Source organism: Petromyzon marinus, chromosome 31 (assembly GCF_048934315.1).
Source record: "Petromyzon marinus isolate PM22_M1 ecotype Great Lakes invasive population chromosome 31, UKy_Petmar_22M1.pri1.0, whole genome shotgun sequence".
NCBI classification, from domain to species: Eukaryota; Metazoa; Chordata; class Hyperoartia; order Petromyzontiformes; family Petromyzontidae; genus Petromyzon; species Petromyzon marinus.
In genome coordinates this window covers 15,729,153-15,746,868 of record NC_133697.1, presented here as the reverse complement: position 1 = coordinate 15,746,868, position 17,716 = coordinate 15,729,153, and the positions used below count along the sequence as shown (strand labels likewise).

The 17,716-nt window shown below is 48.3% G+C and overlaps 1 protein-coding gene across 6 annotated transcripts; it reads right to left on the bottom strand.

The window, feature by feature from the left end:
• Positions 1–593: 593 nt before the first annotated feature.
• BDH2 (3-hydroxybutyrate dehydrogenase 2) lies at positions 594–9,507 on the bottom strand. 6 transcript variants are annotated; one of them, XM_076071162.1, is made up of 10 exons: positions 9,409–9,507; positions 8,603–8,684; positions 7,914–7,992; positions 7,082–7,183; positions 6,201–6,309; positions 5,835–5,895; positions 4,454–4,567; positions 2,261–2,319; positions 1,483–1,575; positions 594–790 (listed from the first exon to the last, which is right to left on the bottom strand). In XM_076071162.1, the coding sequence occupies exons 1-10, from the start codon at positions 9,490–9,492 to the stop codon at positions 737–739; spliced, it is 837 nt and encodes a 278-aa protein (XP_075927277.1). In that variant the 5' UTR covers positions 9,493–9,507; the 3' UTR covers positions 594–736. The 6 variants fall into 6 exon arrangements, with proteins under 6 accessions (XP_075927277.1, XP_032820126.1, XP_075927278.1 ...); XM_032964235.2 differs by having other exon boundaries at positions 7,082–7,178; positions 8,603–8,675; positions 9,408–9,496; XM_076071163.1 differs by having other exon boundaries at positions 7,082–7,178; positions 9,409–9,447.
• Between the last annotated feature and the right edge of the window lie 8,209 nt (positions 9,508–17,716).

The following is a 17,716-nucleotide window of genomic DNA, read 5'->3' as shown; positions in this document are numbered from 1 at the left end:
TTCATTACAGGCAAAGGGCAGGGCTATTCGGGTAGGTATCGTGTTCATGCTAATGTTAAATCCACGGGTCGTGTGAAAAGCAATATTTTTTTTAATCCCAAATGTCTCATCTACAACGAAACCTACGTGATAATTTAATTCTGGCTGTGTGGCTGCTACCACCACAGCAAGGCTATACGAGACTGCAATTATTTTGTTGACAAACCAGCGAATTACATTTTCCAGTTCGCCGTATATAGAGTAACAAAACCGTGTATTCATTTTATGAAATTTTTCAAACAAAACCTTACGCAGATCCGATTCCTGCCCTGGCCCTTCTCAACTCAATCCTTCCCGACCTTCTGACCTCAAAAGGGCATCTCAGTCACTCTCTTGGACCTTCTCATCTGTATGCAACACCCCCACACCAGCTCATGTGCCTTCACAATGATCATGACCTTCACAATGGTCTTCCTGAAATGGAAATGTGCCAAACACTCCATCTCCATCAGTCCTAATACCCCTGTGTCTCGTCAATGTGTGACAAACAGGCGCAAGTGCTGTGCAGTGTCAGAAGATCGGCCATGGAATATACTCTGAAACCAAGCATGACATGAGGCAATACATGCAGATTGCTTTAATTACATTGCAGAAATGATCATTACTTGTGTCATTACATTGTGGACATAATTGCACGACAAATTAAAAATAAGCTTGCAATAAAAATCTGATTATGTAAGGCAAATGTTATTCTTCTTCACAGGCTCCATCCCCCATCAATCACCATCTCGTTCCCAGTAACGTAGGCAGACTGCAGAAAAAATGAAATATGCATAATTAAACATAATCCGTACTGTGGTAACGCAGGCCTAAACCCACGCAGGGGTAGATACTGTTGGGTGTGCCCAGGACATCCCATTTCCTGGTGGCACTCGTGCGTGCGGGAATAATTGTGTTTTCGCTTCATCAGCCAATTACGTTGAATTGCGCTGATATGTGTCATGCCACGTGACAGCCTACCATATATACGTTTTACAGTGAGCAGTGTGACCACCCTGCGTTAGAAAACGGCCCTAGAAGACGACGTCACCACTACAGAAGGCCTCCTCGTCCAGGCTCAGGGTTGGGGGAGGGCCCAAAAGCTGGGTGGAGCACGAGGAAGTGCACATGATTTTTCAAATGTAGTTTTCTGAATGACATTTCACCAACGCTCTGTAAAATTTTACTTTTTGCACAAAATCAGTGTTCTAAGATTCTGACAGGCAGTGATGTAGCACGGGGAATGTTATAACATAACCAGTTTTTCACACAATATGCTGGCAAAGGCATGAAATACCCAAATAAATCAGAGCCACTGATGACTATAAATTGGCATTGCTGTTATAGTGATTTAAAGCAAGGGGAATGTTTAACTGCCAAGGTATTTTATTCGACTGCGTTTTAAAGTGATTGTACAATTGATCACATCGGATATACCTTGGAGTTACACTCGCTTGATCGTACCTCATCAGAAGCCAAATAGACACAGAGGTGAGCCACCTCCTCTGGCTTGGCGAGCCGTCCGCTCTTCTGCCTCGCCATGAAGTCCTGTCTCGCCTGCATCACATCCAACAACACGGCACGGACTCAGTCTGGGTCTCTGTGTCTCTCAACTTTAACTCAATAATGCGATCAACGTCTAGCCACGAGGCAGAGACGTTTCCATTCACAACTCTCCAAAGCACAGGTACAAAGGCCATTTTGTTACCATAAAGCTTTTAATTATGGTGAATATACTGTATACGTATAAACCAACTCATTCTCAAGAGCCTTCGTATCACCAACTATGCGACAGGCTAACATTAAACATCATTGGTCTTTGATTATACAAATTAGTGATGAAATAAAATTAAGGAATTCAGATTATAGTAGAGCACAAAATGAGGCATTACGCTTGTCATAAGCATGGTTTTATGGCTTCAGGGTGCAGGAGACAATGGTCCTTCAGTCATGGCCATGCACTTTCTGGCTGCGAGACAAACTCATGACAAGAGAACGGAATACATATTGAGCACAATCACAAATCATTCTTATTCGAAAATAAATCAATCTTGTTTACGAAATTAGATTTCATCCTATTTGTGAAGGATGCAGAAAAGCAAACCTAATTTCGATTGTGAGATTGAGATTCACTGGAGGTGCTCTGCCATTCCCCTGGTGGTACCGATGTACTCGACAGCGCCAGTGTGTCACTCCACCTAAGTGTCACTAGGTAACACTTAAACACAGCTGAGTTTCTAACCTTTTCTGGGTCAGGCTGGGCATTGATGCGCTCTTGCAGTGAAGGAGTGTCCACCGTGCCTGCAAAAGAACAACCCAACAACGCGTGTCACTCAATCCCATTACAAGACTCAAGCGGAACGACGTCTTCCAATTCAGCTGTTATTTCAAGTGAGGAAGAAGTAAACACGAGTGTGGCTATGTCACTTTTCTGACAAGATCGGTCAACTCGAACACTGAAGATTGTGTCTTACACAACACTCCGGGACAACAGCATTGAGGCAGCATGAAGGGAAGGTGAGCGTGAACCCTGTCATATGGAACGCTAGACTCATTGAAGTGAGGACATTTACAGTGAGGGAAAAAGTATTTGATCCCCTGCTGATTTTGTACGTTTGCCCACTGACAAAGAAATTATCAGTCTATAATTGTAATGGTAGGCTTATTTGAACAGTGAGAGACAGAATAACAACAAAAAAACCAGAAAAACGCATGTCAAAAATGTTATAAATTGATTTGCATTTTAATGAGGGAAATAAGTATTTGACCCCCTCTCAACCATAAAGATTTCTGGCTCCCAGGTGTCTTTTATACAGGTAACGAGTTGAGATTATGAGCACACTCTTAACGGGAGTGCTCCTAATCTCAGCTTGTTACCTGTATAAAAGACACCTGTCCACAGAAGCAATCAATCAATCAGATTCCAAACTCTCCACCATGGCCAAGACCAAAGAGCTCTCCAAGGATGTCAGGGACAAGATTGTAGACCTACACAAGGCTGGAATGGGCTACAAGACCATTGCCAAGCAGCTTGGTGAGAAGGTGACAACAGTTGGTGCGATTATTCACAAATGGAAGAAACACAAACGAACTGTCAATCTCCCTCGGCCTGGGGCTCCATGCAAGATTTCACCTCGTGGAGTTGCAATGATCATGAGAACGGTGAGGAATCAGCCCAGAACTACACGGGAGGATCTTGCCAATGATCTCAAGGCAGCTGGGACCATAGTCACCAAGAAAACAATTGGTAACACACTACGCCGTGAAGGACTGAAATCCTGCAGCACCCGCAAGGTCCCCCTGCTCAAGAAAGCACATATACATGCCCGTCTGAAGTTTGCCAATGAACATCTGAATGATTAAGAGGACAACTGGGTGAAAGTGTTGTGGTCAGATGAGACCAAAATGGAGCTCTTTGGCATCAACGCAACTCGCAGTGTTTGGAGGAGGAGGAATGCTGCCTATGACCCCAAGAACACCATCCCCACCGTCAAACATGGAGGTGGAAACATTATGCTTTGGGGGTGTTTCTCTGCTAAGGGGACAGGACAACTTCACCGCATCAAAGGGACGATGTACGGGGCCATGTACCGTCAAATCTTGGGTGAAAACCTCCTTCCTTCAGCCAGGGCATTGAAAATGGGTCGTGGATGGGTATTGTAGCATGACAATGACCCAAAACACACGGCCAAGGCAACAAAGGAGTGGCTCAAGAAGAAGCACATTAAGGTCCTGGAGTGGCCTAGCCTGTCTCCAGACCTTAATCCCATAGAAAATCTGTGGAGGAGATGATCTGCAAAGAGAAGATCTGCAAAGAGAAGGGGGACAAAATCCCTCCTGAGATGTGTGCAAACCTGGTGGCCAACTACAAAAAACGTCTGACCTCTGTGAATACCAACAAGGGTTTTGTCACCAAGTACTAAATCATGTTTTGCAGAGGGGTCAAATACTTATTTCCCTCATTAAAATGCAAATCAATTTATAACATTTTTGACATGCGTTTTTCTGGATTTTTTTGTTGTTATTCTGCCTCTCACTGTTCAAATAAACCTACCATTAAAATGATAGACTGATCATTTCTTTACTATTTGGTTCTATTGGGTAAAGTCACGTAGGTGAAAATTATTATTTGTGGAATTGGGTACCTACGTGACTTTACCCAATAGAACCAAAGAGTATGGATCCTAGCAGTCACGAAAGCTTTAAATCTAGAATTGATCATTTCTTTGTCAGTGGGCAAACGTACAAAATCAGCAGGGGATCAAATACTTTTTTGCCTCACTGTAGAATTACTTTGACAGCAAGGCCGTGATACAAGTAAAAAGACTCACAAGATCCAGGCAAAGGCCTAACCTGTCCTCAAGGGGGACTAAAAAAATGGCCTGGTCTTGTGAACGACGAGATTAGAACGCTGTCCAGAACGAACTTCACTCACCAGGACAGACAGCATTGCAGCGAATGCCTTCCGTTAAAAAGTCCGCAGCCACAGATTTTGTGAGTCCTATGATGGCCGCCTTCGAGGTGCTGTACACACAGCGGTTGGCCACCCCTGCGAGCACACAAACAAGGGCAAGTTGAACACCAAGCAGCCAGCAACCTTAAGAAGATCCACCACCACCCATAACCAGGAGTTCCTATCAATTGCAAGGCACTGCTCCACACTGGCCCACTTTTTAGAGAATTCAGTGTGAGTGTACATTTAAATGGGATATCTTACCCAATTCCACAAATAACAATATAGCACAGGAAACAAATTAACATGAATAAGTCTCATATTCTTAGCTCTTTCGGTAAAGTCACGTTGAAGGGAAACAATAAAATAATTAAATATATAAAAAACAATTAAAATTCTCACGACGTTTCGACCATAACACAAACGGTCGTCATCAGGTGTGTCGGTTTGCATACATTTATTTATTTTTAAACGGTGTATTTATAATAACAAAAAAAACGCCAGCGCCACTCGCAGCGATTTGGCAGTTTATTTAGAAGGACTAGTACATCTATGTTCTGAAAAGAGGAGGGGGGAGACGAAAAATTTCAACACATTACATAAAATCCGTGATCTGGTTCTGTCTGTAAAAGATGTGATTCCGGACATACAGTACCCTGGTGTCTACAAACTAAGTTGCCTCTGTGGTAGTAGTTACATTGGAGAAACCAAACGCCATGTCTCAGACCACATTCGTGAACACAAAGCAGACCTTAAACACGGTAGGACCAACACCTCTGCCGTGGCAGATCACTGTTACAATTCAGTGGGCTCACATGACATTGACTTTTCCAAGACAGAGGTTCTTTGTAAGCCATCTGGCTACCATGAGAGATTCGTTCATGAGGCTATCCACATATACAAGCACAGAGACAATTTCAACCGAGAAGATGGATTCTGGCTTAGCAATCATTGGAAAGATTTGATGAACCATTTCAGGTCTTAATTGATTGTTCACGCTTACAGTGGCATTCAGACAGCATACATTAATTTTTCGTCTCCCCCCTCCTCTTTTCAGAACATAGATGGACTAGTCCTTCTAAATAAACTGCCAAATGGCTGCGCGTGGCGCTGACGGTTTTTTTAAAATAAATAAATAAGTACACCGTTTAAAAATAAATACATTTATGCAAACCGACACACCTGATGACGACCGTTTGTGTTATGGTCGAAACGTCGTGAGAATTTTTATTGTTTTATATATATTTTATTATTTTATTGTTTCCCTTCAACGTGACTTTACCGAAAGAGCTAAGAATATGAATTACTGCAGTCACGAAAGCTTTAAATCAAAAATGAATAAGTCTCGGTCATTTATTCTCACCTTTGATGCTGGATGCCACAGATGCCATGTTGATGATGGAGCCCGACTTCTGAGCCAGCATCTGCATGAAAGGAACCAACATGGGTTCTGGGAAATTGGTCGATTGTTGAATCCATAACCGGAGGCCATGATCATAGGCAGCTGACAGCCTCTCCGTATGCCCTATACCCCTGACCTTGCAATAGCCGAGTGCCTCATCACACCGACCAGCCATCTCGAGATTCTTGGTGTCCTATCAGATTAGAGCCTGAGTTTCGACTTTCATATTTAGTCCATTGTCAGGATTTCCAATCACCAATGTTGGTCAAGGCACCAGTAAACACATCTGGGTAACTAGCTCACATCCACGTTCAATGTTCAGGGTACCTTGGGTAGGAACGCACGGATCATGTAGTACATCCCCTTAACGTTGAGGTTCATGGTGAAATCCCAGTCTTTGTCCTCGCAGTCCAAAATAGTTCCATGGTGGACAAACCTGTGCAGAGTACAATAAGAAATCAGCGCCTAATCAAACTGTGTGCTCCAGGGTGTTAAGAGTGGAATGGCTGCGTGTAGATGAATGGTTTACAAGTCGGCCAAGGACGATGCTGCACCTGGCTCGCAATCGGAAGGCTGCGAGAGTCAAAATCGTAGTCACGGCTTTCAGGGCCGTTTATCTGGTCAATTAAATGAGTGCCACTTTTTGGTAAGTCAACGGAGGTCGTCTTGGGTCACGCTGAATCTCTACCACTGATTCAAGGTGCCATCGCAGGCGAGTGCCGCCCAATTGGGCAGACAACTGTAAAACATCGTCCAATTGTTTTATGTTGCCATTGTGGGAGATTGTGTGTAACCAAGTAATAATCGACATTGATCTATTTCACCACGATTCTGATGAGACGTATTTTAAATCAGTCCAGAGAATTGTGGAGTTTCCACCACTTGTGCATTATGGCTAACTAGGATGAGGTTTCATTACAGTTTGAGCAGGGGACACATTTTGCCTCAGTATGGGTTATAAGGGGCAATCTGACTGCTTTTGTAAAAATCTATATAAAATTACATTTCGACAATTTTAACTATTACTGAGTTGATATGAGGTTTTATTAGAGACAAACACAAATTAAGTGCAAGCCTCGTGTTCATGAATATATTGGGAATCAGTGGAGTCTGGTTTATATCAGAACGTTCTTGGAATGCCCAGTGAAGGTCCAGTTAGAGTGTGACATATGCACGACGTTACGGGCTTGTTCTTGCATTGTCAGTACCCTGCACAGTTGAACAAGACGTCCACTTTGTCAATCTTGGCAGCGAGAGCCTCGATCTGATCCTTGCTCGTCACATTCAGGACTCCAACCTCTATGCCTGCACTTCGCCATATTCCAACGCAAAGAGGAACAATGCATTATCCATCTAATTTATAATTACTTTACAAATAACTCCCCATACAGTGCCAGCCAAGGGGATTGTCTGACCATACTTCACCATGCTAGTCAGTGTGGGCTGGGGAAAGGGGGGAGAATCCCATAAATTACCACTTTGTAGCAAGTGCACAGTGGTTGTCCTGTGGAGAGAATGGCTCAGTAGGATGTGTAATTTCCACCCGTGGCTCAGGTGCAGAGTTGAGCACCGCTCACCACCAACACAAGCAAGATGACGGCACTTTGAACGACTGGTTCTGTGTGTGGTTATGCACGTACGAAGGAATGCTAATTTTACTCATTAAACAAATCACATGGAATGTACCCGTATCTCATCAGATCTCAGAAATAGGACTGGACCTGGATAGTGCTGGGATGGGGGACCACCGTGCATAATAGGTGGCCAGCAGAAGGCAATACAGCAAAATCCTATTTTACTGTACTCCGTGCCTATGCTCCCCACCTATACGAACGTGAAGGATAAAGTATATTCAAACAATTCCCATGAGCTACAGAGTGCGGAGAGTCCCCCAGCCAGCAGTGGACTGACTAAAGGCTGTCCGTGCACACTTAAGTCCACATACGGTATGAGGACAGCGTAACAAAAAAAACACTTGGCACCTCCGCGTTTATTTATGAACCTCAAAGTGACAAGTCTACAATTTGCGCATGTGCGTACCTGGGATTTGCTCCAACTCCTTCAGGGCTTCCCCATTGATGTCTGTGGCAATCACCTTGGCCCCTTCTTTCGCAAATGCCTGTGGTGTTTTGCAAGCAGTGGGGGAAGCGGCCACATGCAGTGACATGTGCATCAGGAGATTGGCCGCATAAACTCCAAAGAGCACAACGATGCCCATCTTATTAGTAGAATAGCAATGAGTTGCAACTGGGCTTGCTGCAAGGTAAACCAGCATCTGCAATCTGCGGGTTTTACCGTCGGAGCAAGACAGAATCTTGAAACTGTAAAAACTGTCAACCGCAATAACCAGGGCCCTTGTGTAGGTGAGGTTGGTGGAGGAGGCAGGAGGTGAGAGACAAGATAAGATTGACGAGCAAGGAAGTGAAGATTTGGTCAGCCGTCCCCAGGCTATGGCGAATCGGGGCGATCGCCCCGGGCCCGCACTTTGGGGGGGGGGGGGGCGCTTCGACGTCACAGTACCAGATGTAATACTCCCGATTTAGTGTGAATGCGTCGGGGGGGGCCCACACAGTGGGATTTTCCACGGCCCCGCACTCCCCAACGGAAGACGCTGGATGTGGTCGAGGTTGTGATGGTTCCGGGGGGACCCGAGAGTGGGGAGTGAGTGGGGTCCATTGGATGAATGCGCGTGCAGTGAAGGCGCGCGCGTCTGCCGGGGCGGCACTCACGATGGCGCAGGCCCTGCCGATGCCCTGGCCCGCGGCCGTGAGGACCACCACCTTGCCGTCGAGCCGGCCCATTCTGTGGCGCCGCGTACACGCGGATGGAAAACAGTGACACGTCCGCGTTTCACCCCGGGGAGGTTGACGACACACAGGGCACACGACACTCCCCGTGCTCCCCAAGGCCAGTCAGCGTACGCTACTCTTAAGTGCCCAATCGTACGGGAAGGCCATTCGATATATGGCTAACATGCACTAAGTCGTACCGCAGAAAAATATTGAGTGTAACTTACCACTCTTTTATCACTCCACTGCTGGATTAAGACCTCCCCATGTCATGTGGATATTTGACCACACTTCACCATGCCCGTCAGTGCGGCCCAGTAAAGACGGTGCCCAGGGTCGGTTCAGATCTCACTGCCACTGGCGAAGCCATGGACAATCGTCGAACACAGCTCACTGGCACCAACCACTGCGTCACCGTTCCCCAAAAGTAATACATTTAATGTGTGATTATCGGCATTCTTAGGGGAAAAAAACCTCTTGTCTATGCGATTACATCTATCAAATAATGGATGACTGAGATACAATTAGACTTGAAGACACACAGCGTGTGACAATGCGAGCAGATTGTATGGAGCCTACAAAGGGAGAAGTTCCTCTCCGATAGCGTGGGTGCAGCGCGTGCGGTCTCTTGTGGCCGAATAGCATTCGGGTGCAGCAGTCAGAGACGGGTGGTGGTTGCGGGTCCCTGTGGTGGGTCCGGGTCCCTGTGGCGGGCTGTAGGTCGACAGAGCGCCACCGAACGCACCTGGCTCAGAGCAGCCCCGGAAGTGCGGCGCCCCCGTCTCGGCCTCTCTCCTCCCTCCCCGCCCCCCCTCAGCCCTCGTGTCCATACAAGGGCAGGCCACGCTCACGCCCCGCCCCTCGAGTCGCGTTCTTATCGGTGATTGGCTGCTGTTGGCTCTTCACCCACCCTCCAACGGCGGCGCGTGTCAATCACGAGCCACGTGACGCGCGTGAGGCTGTGGTCACGTGACGTCGGTGGCGTGACATTGACGCGCGGGGCGGAGTCACGTGACGTCCCTCGTGACGCACGCGTGGGGCGGGAGTCACGAGGCCGCGTGACGGGGGGGGAGGAGACGTCACCCGGCGAGGAGGCGACGCAGCCGCCTCGGGGTCACCGCGACTTGCCGCCCCCCACCCCCGCCGCTTTACTATCACGGGACAGAACGTGTCACGTGGTCGTAAAACAACATGCTGAGCTGAAACATTTCGAAGGCGCATCCGCGTGTCACCATGGCAGCAACTAATTTTTAAAATCCGAACGCGAACTCATTCACGTGTTGGCCGCTCGTCCCGGCTGCTGATGGCGCCGCTTTTAACCCCCGTTACCACGGCGACCGCTGTTCCAGGGAAAGTAAACAACCCTGGTTGCTTTGGCGACGACGCGCGTGCTTGCTCGCGTGGTCACCACGTGGCCCCGCCCCCCGCGGCGCACGCGCGCGCGCTGCACCTGGCGGGGCGGGTCCCCGAGTCGTGTCCCCGCCCCCCCCCGCCCCCTCCCGTCGAGCTCACAGGAAGCGGCGCGCGCCACGCACGGGGCGACACGCGGAGGCGCTCGGCATGGCGGGCTCGCGGCGCCTCTCGGCGCTCTACACGCAGTACCTGCTCGTCACGGCGCTCTACATGCTCGAGCCCTGGGAGCGCGCCGCCTTCAGTATCCTCCGCCTCCCGCTGCGGACATCGGGACCCCCGCTCCCTTGACCGCGCGCTCTCACGGCTCCTTCCTCAATGTCCCCACTCCCAGCCTTCCTCATGCCCCGCTCACTGGTTCCCTACTTCCGACTCTCCCTGCACCCTCGCCTTGCTCTCATTACTCTCTCTTCGCTCGAGTCGCCTCTCCCTCCCACTCTCTGTTCTCACCATTCACACTCGACTCTGCTGCTGAGCTGTCAAGTTGAGGAAACTGCGAATTAATGCGTGAGAGAGAGAAGTGCGCGAGTCTGGCTTGACTGGCCGTGGGTGCGGGGTGGTGTTGGGTGGGAGCGGGTCATTGGCGCTGTGCCCCCTGAATTACACTCTGAATTACACTCGCCCTCACGCCCGAGGGCTCCGTATGGGCTCTGTTCTCGTGTGTAATAATAGCAACACTGTGGGCAAGGGCTTAGATTTCAATGTCGAGGTATGCTGTTCGCCACGACGAGAGGGCTTCAGGAGAGAGAGTTCGTGTCGTTGTTCTGGCCCTCCCTTGTTATGTATTTACGTCGTGAACTTCGTTCGCAGCGTACGTAGTAGCCAACCGTGCTAATCGGAGGTGCGGATTACAGTGTTTGACCACATAGCCTAGAGTTTGGGTTGCACTGCGCTACTGTGGCTTGTCTTTAATGTCCAATATCTCTGCGGGTGTCCGCGTGTATGCATCTCTGTGTCTGTGGGTTTACCTTACGATGCACAGTGTGGGTTGCATGACCACAGTCACACTGCGCGCTGTGTCTCTTGCTCTCGCCTCGGCCCTCAGGGGCTTCAAATGGACGTCGATTGAAGTCCGTGAAGTTTGGTGGTGGTGGTGGTAGTGGTGCTGATGAGGGGTAGCGTGAGGCACACGCCAAGCGCCGTGACATGAGCCTTCTGAAGCTCGTGCTGCACAGCCTGTGCAGTGGTGATGAAGTGATTGTGATTATTGTGGAGAGTGATGAGTGTGATGAGTGCTGTGTTAAGTGATTGAGTGGAAGGATCGGGGTGTGGTGATTGCGATGGGGATGGCTATTATGGAATTAGCAGGATCGGTCGTGTGGCGGTTAACTCGCTGCGCTACAAACCCCTTAACATTCGAGGTCGATTTACAATCACGGCCAACACCAGTGACGATTATTTGAACCAGTCTTGGGCCTCTCCCCTCGGTCGACTCTTCCTTAAATGAGTACCTGGTGTGACGAGACAAAGGTGGTCGAGCGCGGTGCTGGCCACATCCCCCCCCCCCAGCATGTACCATGCCATCCTTCATAGGTGCTCGCTAACAGCACTTGTCCCAACAGTGTGTTAAGGCTATAAAGAAGGGGGTTTTGGTGTCTGGTTCACCATCGGTTTGTGGTGGGAGCGATATAAGTCAATATTTGTGGCGAGTGATGAGTCTGCTGAGAGCCGGCTGGGTATGCTGAGTGCTGGTTCTGACTGCACAGGGCATCCCCGCCATGAGAGGGGTGACGTGACTCACCCAACCTGTTCTTGGGTAATGTCACCTGAGCTTGGGTCTTGCTTTGTTGAGTCATGAGAGAGGTTGCTTCCATATCGCCGCTGTGGACGACGCGTCTGGGAGGCTGTATGGCAAGTGCAGCCTTAGCAGATGAGACAATTGCGGGTAAATTGAATTGAGGATAATAAGATTAGTCGCACGTGATTCCTCTGTCATTCTGACCAAAGGGAAGCCACGTGGTGCTCAACCCTGTCCATAAAAATCACGTTCTGCAGGAGTAAGATGTCGAGGAGGCTTTCTGTTTCTCACCGAAGCTGAGTGAATAAATTACGAGGTCCTTTGGCAGGGGCGTGCAGATCATAAGTCGTTCTAAGCACCTAAGCGTGGCTTGTGGCAAGAGTTAAATTCATGACATTACAGCGTCTGATTGTGAATGAAGCGCTGTTAAATGCTTCGTTGCTTCTGAACAAGCACGTTTTGTTGCCCATGGTGGATCAAACGGTGCCCATCTGAGGCGTCTCTTGACGTTCAACCTGATCACTGGAGTCACAAAGTAATGTGAAATATTTCTGTGTAGCTGCTCCTTGCATTATAGTAGGAAATCTTCCACTCGAGGCATCAGTTGTCGAATTTGCATACAGATTTGCATTCACAATTTCCTTATTTTGCTTGCCGTTTGGAAAATATCAACGGGCTACGATTGTATTGTTAAGTGTTAGCCGTTCCACGGCATCCGTGTAGCTGAGTGGACTCCGCTCGGTCCACCAGAATCCGCGTGTTGTATTGGTGCTATCGTCGCTGATGGTTTATACCTCACTGCATTCACAGATTCCTAATATTATTGCACGAAAAACAAACAGGTGTTCCTTTTAGATCTCCTAAACATACACAATGTACACAAGTATGACGTAGAGTACATAATTTATACTCAAGTGTAGAATAATGCGTGTTTATATCTTTATCGTGGAGTCAACATTGGGGTACAGCTACAAGAGGCATTTCCATTATGTTTGTGTGTTTAAATTATCTGCGTTATGAATGATCTTAGAAGTGAAGTTTTCTTCTGCCGTGTTGATTCTGCTCTTGCTCGGTGGCGAGCAGAGTGCTCGAGCGCTTTGTGTGATCGGGGTCTGTGGCCGGCATGCGGTCCACGTGGTGGTTGGTATGTTCCCTTGACCGTGCCGCTCAGACCTGCTGCTGGTGATCATCATGGCCATGGTGCTGTACACCACGTTCATCTTTATGCCGCAGCACGTGTCTGCAGCGCTCGGTTACCTGCGCTCTGGGGAGCTGGAGCTGTGAGCGCTGGCGTGCTCGCCGCACGCACGCCTACGGGGGATGATGGGAGGAGAGGGCCGTGGGGCCGAAGAGCCGAAGAGGATGCCCACGTGCCCTCCCCAGCCCACTACCTCAACAACGCAAGCTGACGCACACAACAACTCTTCATTCACCATGTAACTTCGACATCTGGGGAACGAGAGAGTCCTTTTGTACAAATTTTTTCACATTGGAGAAATGGTTCCATATGTTATATTAAATCATGTTTTTGTTTTAAAAACTCTTTGAAACCCTCCCTCTTTGATGGTGTTTATTATTTGTAGGCAATTTTTTATTCTTTGGAAGCAGCTCGGCTTCGTACTGTATTTTCAATACTGTCAGAAGCTCCCATGCATTGCATTATAAGCTGCAGGCACTTGTGTAGGCATGTGCAGCAAGCATGTGCAGCGAGCATGTGCAGAAATCCGCACTGACCAGCAAGCACGCTGTTGGGTGCTCTGCCTCTGCGCCCGTGCTTGTGCACACAGTCCCTTGTGTCCCGCTCTGCTTGTCCATCGTAACCTCCCCACCCCCCCACGTGTGATGGTAGATGTTCGCACCACATTGGGTTTCTTCATCTCATCCCCGCATTTCTTAATCATTTTAACAATTTGGTGTATCTGGGAGGCTGCATGTGCATCGTTATATATATTTTAGCGTGCAGCCGGAGCTAAAATGAGGTGGGTGGAGTGGTGGTGCAGTGCTTAGCACACTGCGCTATGAGCCTGGCAACCCGAGTTAAATTCCCTGTCACAACTAGCATTGGTGAGTGATTTCCAAACCAGTCCGTGCCTCCCTTCACCAATCCGCACTGACCAGTGTGATGAAGTATGGTCAAACAACCTTCCCAACCAAACACGGCATAAGGAGACCTTGAAATCAGTGGATTTACAAAATTTGAAATTATATATTTCCCTCCAAAAATCTATCTAGGGATAAAATTAGGGGAAGTAATTATATGATTTTAAATCTTGCTTTACCAAAATAAAATAATTATATTTTAAGCCCTACTTGTATTGAGGTACCAGACCGATGTCACCATAAACTGCCTTATGTGTTCAGACACGTTATGAACCAGAAGTGCCAACAATCCTGACAACGTCACGGTCTATTGGTGGACAATCTTTTTCCAGCCAATGCTACTCACTGAGCGTGCCACCCATGGCGTATTGGCATTGCTCGTGTAGCATGGACCGTCATTTCGTACAAACTCCTAAAGGCCCTCTCCTGTCATCACCACGCTGACAGTCCTTGCAATGATATCAGTCATTTGAAATTGTCTTCATTGCCCCATTCTGAAAAGGAATATATTTTAGAAAGTCTTTTGTAAGAAATCGAAGATAATGAAGCTTAATTTATTAATATTCTTTGGGTCTTTCGGGAAAGTCACGTAGATAGAAAAATAATTTCTAAAAATCACGACGTTTTGGTCCCAACACGCGCAATCGTATTTTTCACCTGATCGAAACGTAATTTTGATTATTTTTCTATCTACGTGACTTTACCGAAAGACCCAAAGAGTATGAATTACTGCAGTTACGAAAGCTTTAAGTGAAGATTTAATTTATTAAGGCAAGCCTGTTTTTATTCTGTATTGCATTTGGTTTGGAATATTTGAGAGTGCATGGTGAAGTTGCAAACATTTGCTGGTGTCACTTATGGTTGAGCTATTTATGATGAATATTAATCCAAAGAGAGAATTACACTGGACACACGTTTATAACTTATAATAGCAGTTTATTAAAGTGCACTTATATTCTGCAGAGAATATTTTATTTTAAGATGGCCCATTACACAATGTTTGAATACTTTGGTTCGTTTTATTGATGCTTTGAAATATCTACTGTATTTTAAACATCGCAAGTACAGTCTGATTTAATGGATGCAAGTCATCACGGTGTATCTTCGCTGCTTATGCAGTGATTACAGGTCTCTCACTTTATGCGGGGTTGGTTTGTGTTTTCGCGTATCTGCAGCTAATGTATTTCTACCTAAAATTCCCTTCATGCGGTTTCAATTCACTCACATTCGGCTATTCAGTCGGACGTGGGACAACATTGTAGGTACTGTACACGCTACTCAGCAGGCAGCTGTCTTGTGCGGTGCACTATGGGTTGGGTGGCTGCGGTCTATACTATGCGATTTCACTTTGTGCGCTTTTGTTGGAATGCATCTACTCCCTCATAAAGCGAGGGAATCCTGTATTCCTTCCCGACTGCCCTGGCATATATTGTTTTGTTTTGCATTTAAAATCATCACCATGTGCATCCCTGGTATAAGCTTGGTAGGTGTGGTTTTTAAAAGATAACTATGTGATGTAGCAAAACCAGAACTGGCTTCCAGGTCTCAATGACGACGATACTGCCCTGTTACGCAGTCATTGAGTTGGCATTTGAGGTGACACGAATTGAGTGCAGATGCCAGCAGGGCAGAGCCGAGCTGGGTGAGTTTGGGGCAGGATGGCAGGCCTGCTGTGTAATGCACGCCAGCAGACGTGCAGGGGTCGAAATTGTACTGTATAGTCAGATGTAAAAAGATAACAGTTTGTTGTGATCCCAATAATTTCCACAGTTTTTAAGAAATAAAATTGTACTGATCCGGATATTTTTTTATTCTGTGTCACTGATGATGCGTACTTGAAAAAGGCGAATTTCAGAGTGCACAGCCACCCATCACTGCCGACATTCTACAAAAACTCAACACATTTCATCATTACACTGGCATGCAAGGGAAACGGAGATGTGATGTTTGGGAATGGCCCTTTATTCGTAACACACTACAGTAAACTAACCACACAAACATAGTTTGCACCACCGATGAGCATGCTTGGCTATGAACGGTGCAAAAGAAGTTCAACATACATAGATACATACAATGGATAGTGCATGGAAAGTCAGGTTATAAAGCAAGCGGAGCAAAGCATGTTGAGGAAGACGAGAAATATACGGACATGCTACATCAAAGATTTAACACAATTATCAAGCGATTAAGAAAATAAAATGGAGAACACAAGACGACCATGATTGAGAATTTCATCAACAATGGTGGCGTTAAAACGGTGAGATGCAGTTTTGCATCAATAACCCGATATAAAAATGAAACTACTATTACTATCTCTGATTTATCAACTTCCGTTTTTATGCTTTCACGCTCCCGTTCCTTTGGCTAACTCCAGTTATTTTCCTCTCAGGTTCTCCGAGTTTTTTCTCGTTTCCCCAATATTTTCACGGAGTGCCCTGTGCCGTAGATCTTGTTGCTATTGTGCATTCCTTTTCATTATGCTTTCTCTTTTATTCATGAAAATCCCATTCAGCCGCAGAGGCTGCTCGACTAGTTTACAAGCCGTCTGGCAACTGCCATTTCCTAAACAATGTCACCTTAGTGTGAGTTTTACAATGATTAACGTTGTTCATTTCCAGCGGTTAGAGCTTATCGGATTTAACATTTTGCATCGCAGCCCTTGACATTCTATGTAACTGGCTACACGGCCCACCACGCGACTCCCCGTATGTTGTGTAACTCAGCTTTTCCAGTCGTTTACAAAACAATTGTGGACACGTGGAGAGAATGCAGCCTTTCCAGTTCGGGCCTGGACTGGGAGACTCCAGCGTCAGCGTGGGATTCTGCCCAAAGCCCGGCAGGGCATTGGAACAGCGAGGCGGAACACGCTCTCCAGACCAGCCCGGCTCGGCCAAGTCCGGTTTGGCCCCGTTCGCGAGTAGTAGGAACGAGGGTGTAGAGGGGGGATATTGTCCTCGTGCTGTGACCTTGCTGATGTTCGGTGAGGGCGGGGCAGAATTTCCCTCCCTCGATTTGAATCGGGTGAATCCCAGGGAAAGAGATCGGAACGGAGTCCTACGTCACGCGGGCGTGCTTCGTGTTGGTTCTGCGTGGATTCCTCGCGCAGATTCACTTGTGGGATGTGGAACGTTTTCCAGGGAGCGAGCAAGCTGTGCCACGGCGCTGCCCAGCAGCAGTCGGAGGACAGCCTCTGGAGGGGAGTCCACGCCCGGGTGGTGGGAGTCGCGAGCCGGCGTCGCACGCCCAAGGTGAAGGCACCGGCGCCGTGCGGGGCAGAGTGGGGGGGGGGGCAGAGTGGGGGGGGGGGCAGAGTGGGGGGGGGTAGAGTGGGGGGGGGCAGAGTGGGGGGGGGCAGAGTGGGGGAGGGGGGGCAGAGTGGGGGAGGGGGGGCAGAGTGGGGGGGGGCAGAGTGGGGGGGGGGCAGAGTGGGGGGGGGGAGAGTGGGGGGGGGCAGAGTGGGGGGGGCAGAGTGGGGGGGGGCAGAGTGGGGAGGGGGGGCAGAGTGGGGAGGGGGGCAGAGTGGGGGGGGCAGTGGGGGGGGCAGAGTGGGGGGGGGGGGGCAGCGCTGCACACGTGCAACGAGTGTTCTCTTCGTAGATGCGTGGGTTTGATCTCGTTCCACATTCACATACAAATTGCGATGGAGCGTCGTGCAATACGAGAGACATCGTGCACGGGAGTCATCTCTGCCGACTGTCATCACTCCCACCACGCGTATCGTGGTGCCTCGCGCTGGGCCGGGGATCGGGGCTCGGTTCTGGGACGGCCCCTGCACCCCCACGCGTCCCTCTGTGGCACCATCCACA

Excerpts from the sequence above, each read along its gene's own strand:
- BDH2 (XM_076071162.1), bottom strand. The coding sequence starts at position 9,492 with ATGGACACGAGGGCTGAGGGGGGGCGGGGAGGGAGGAGAGAGGCCGAG. Across the intron at positions 7,993-8,602 it reads TCGGCAGGGCCTGCGCCATC|GCATTTGCGAAAGAAGGGGC; the intron begins GTGAGTGCCGCC and ends AAAACACCACAG. Across the intron at positions 791-1,482 it reads TCTATTTGGCTTCTGATGAG|TCTGCCTACGTTACTGGGAA; the intron begins GTACGATCAAGC and ends TTTTTTCTGCAG.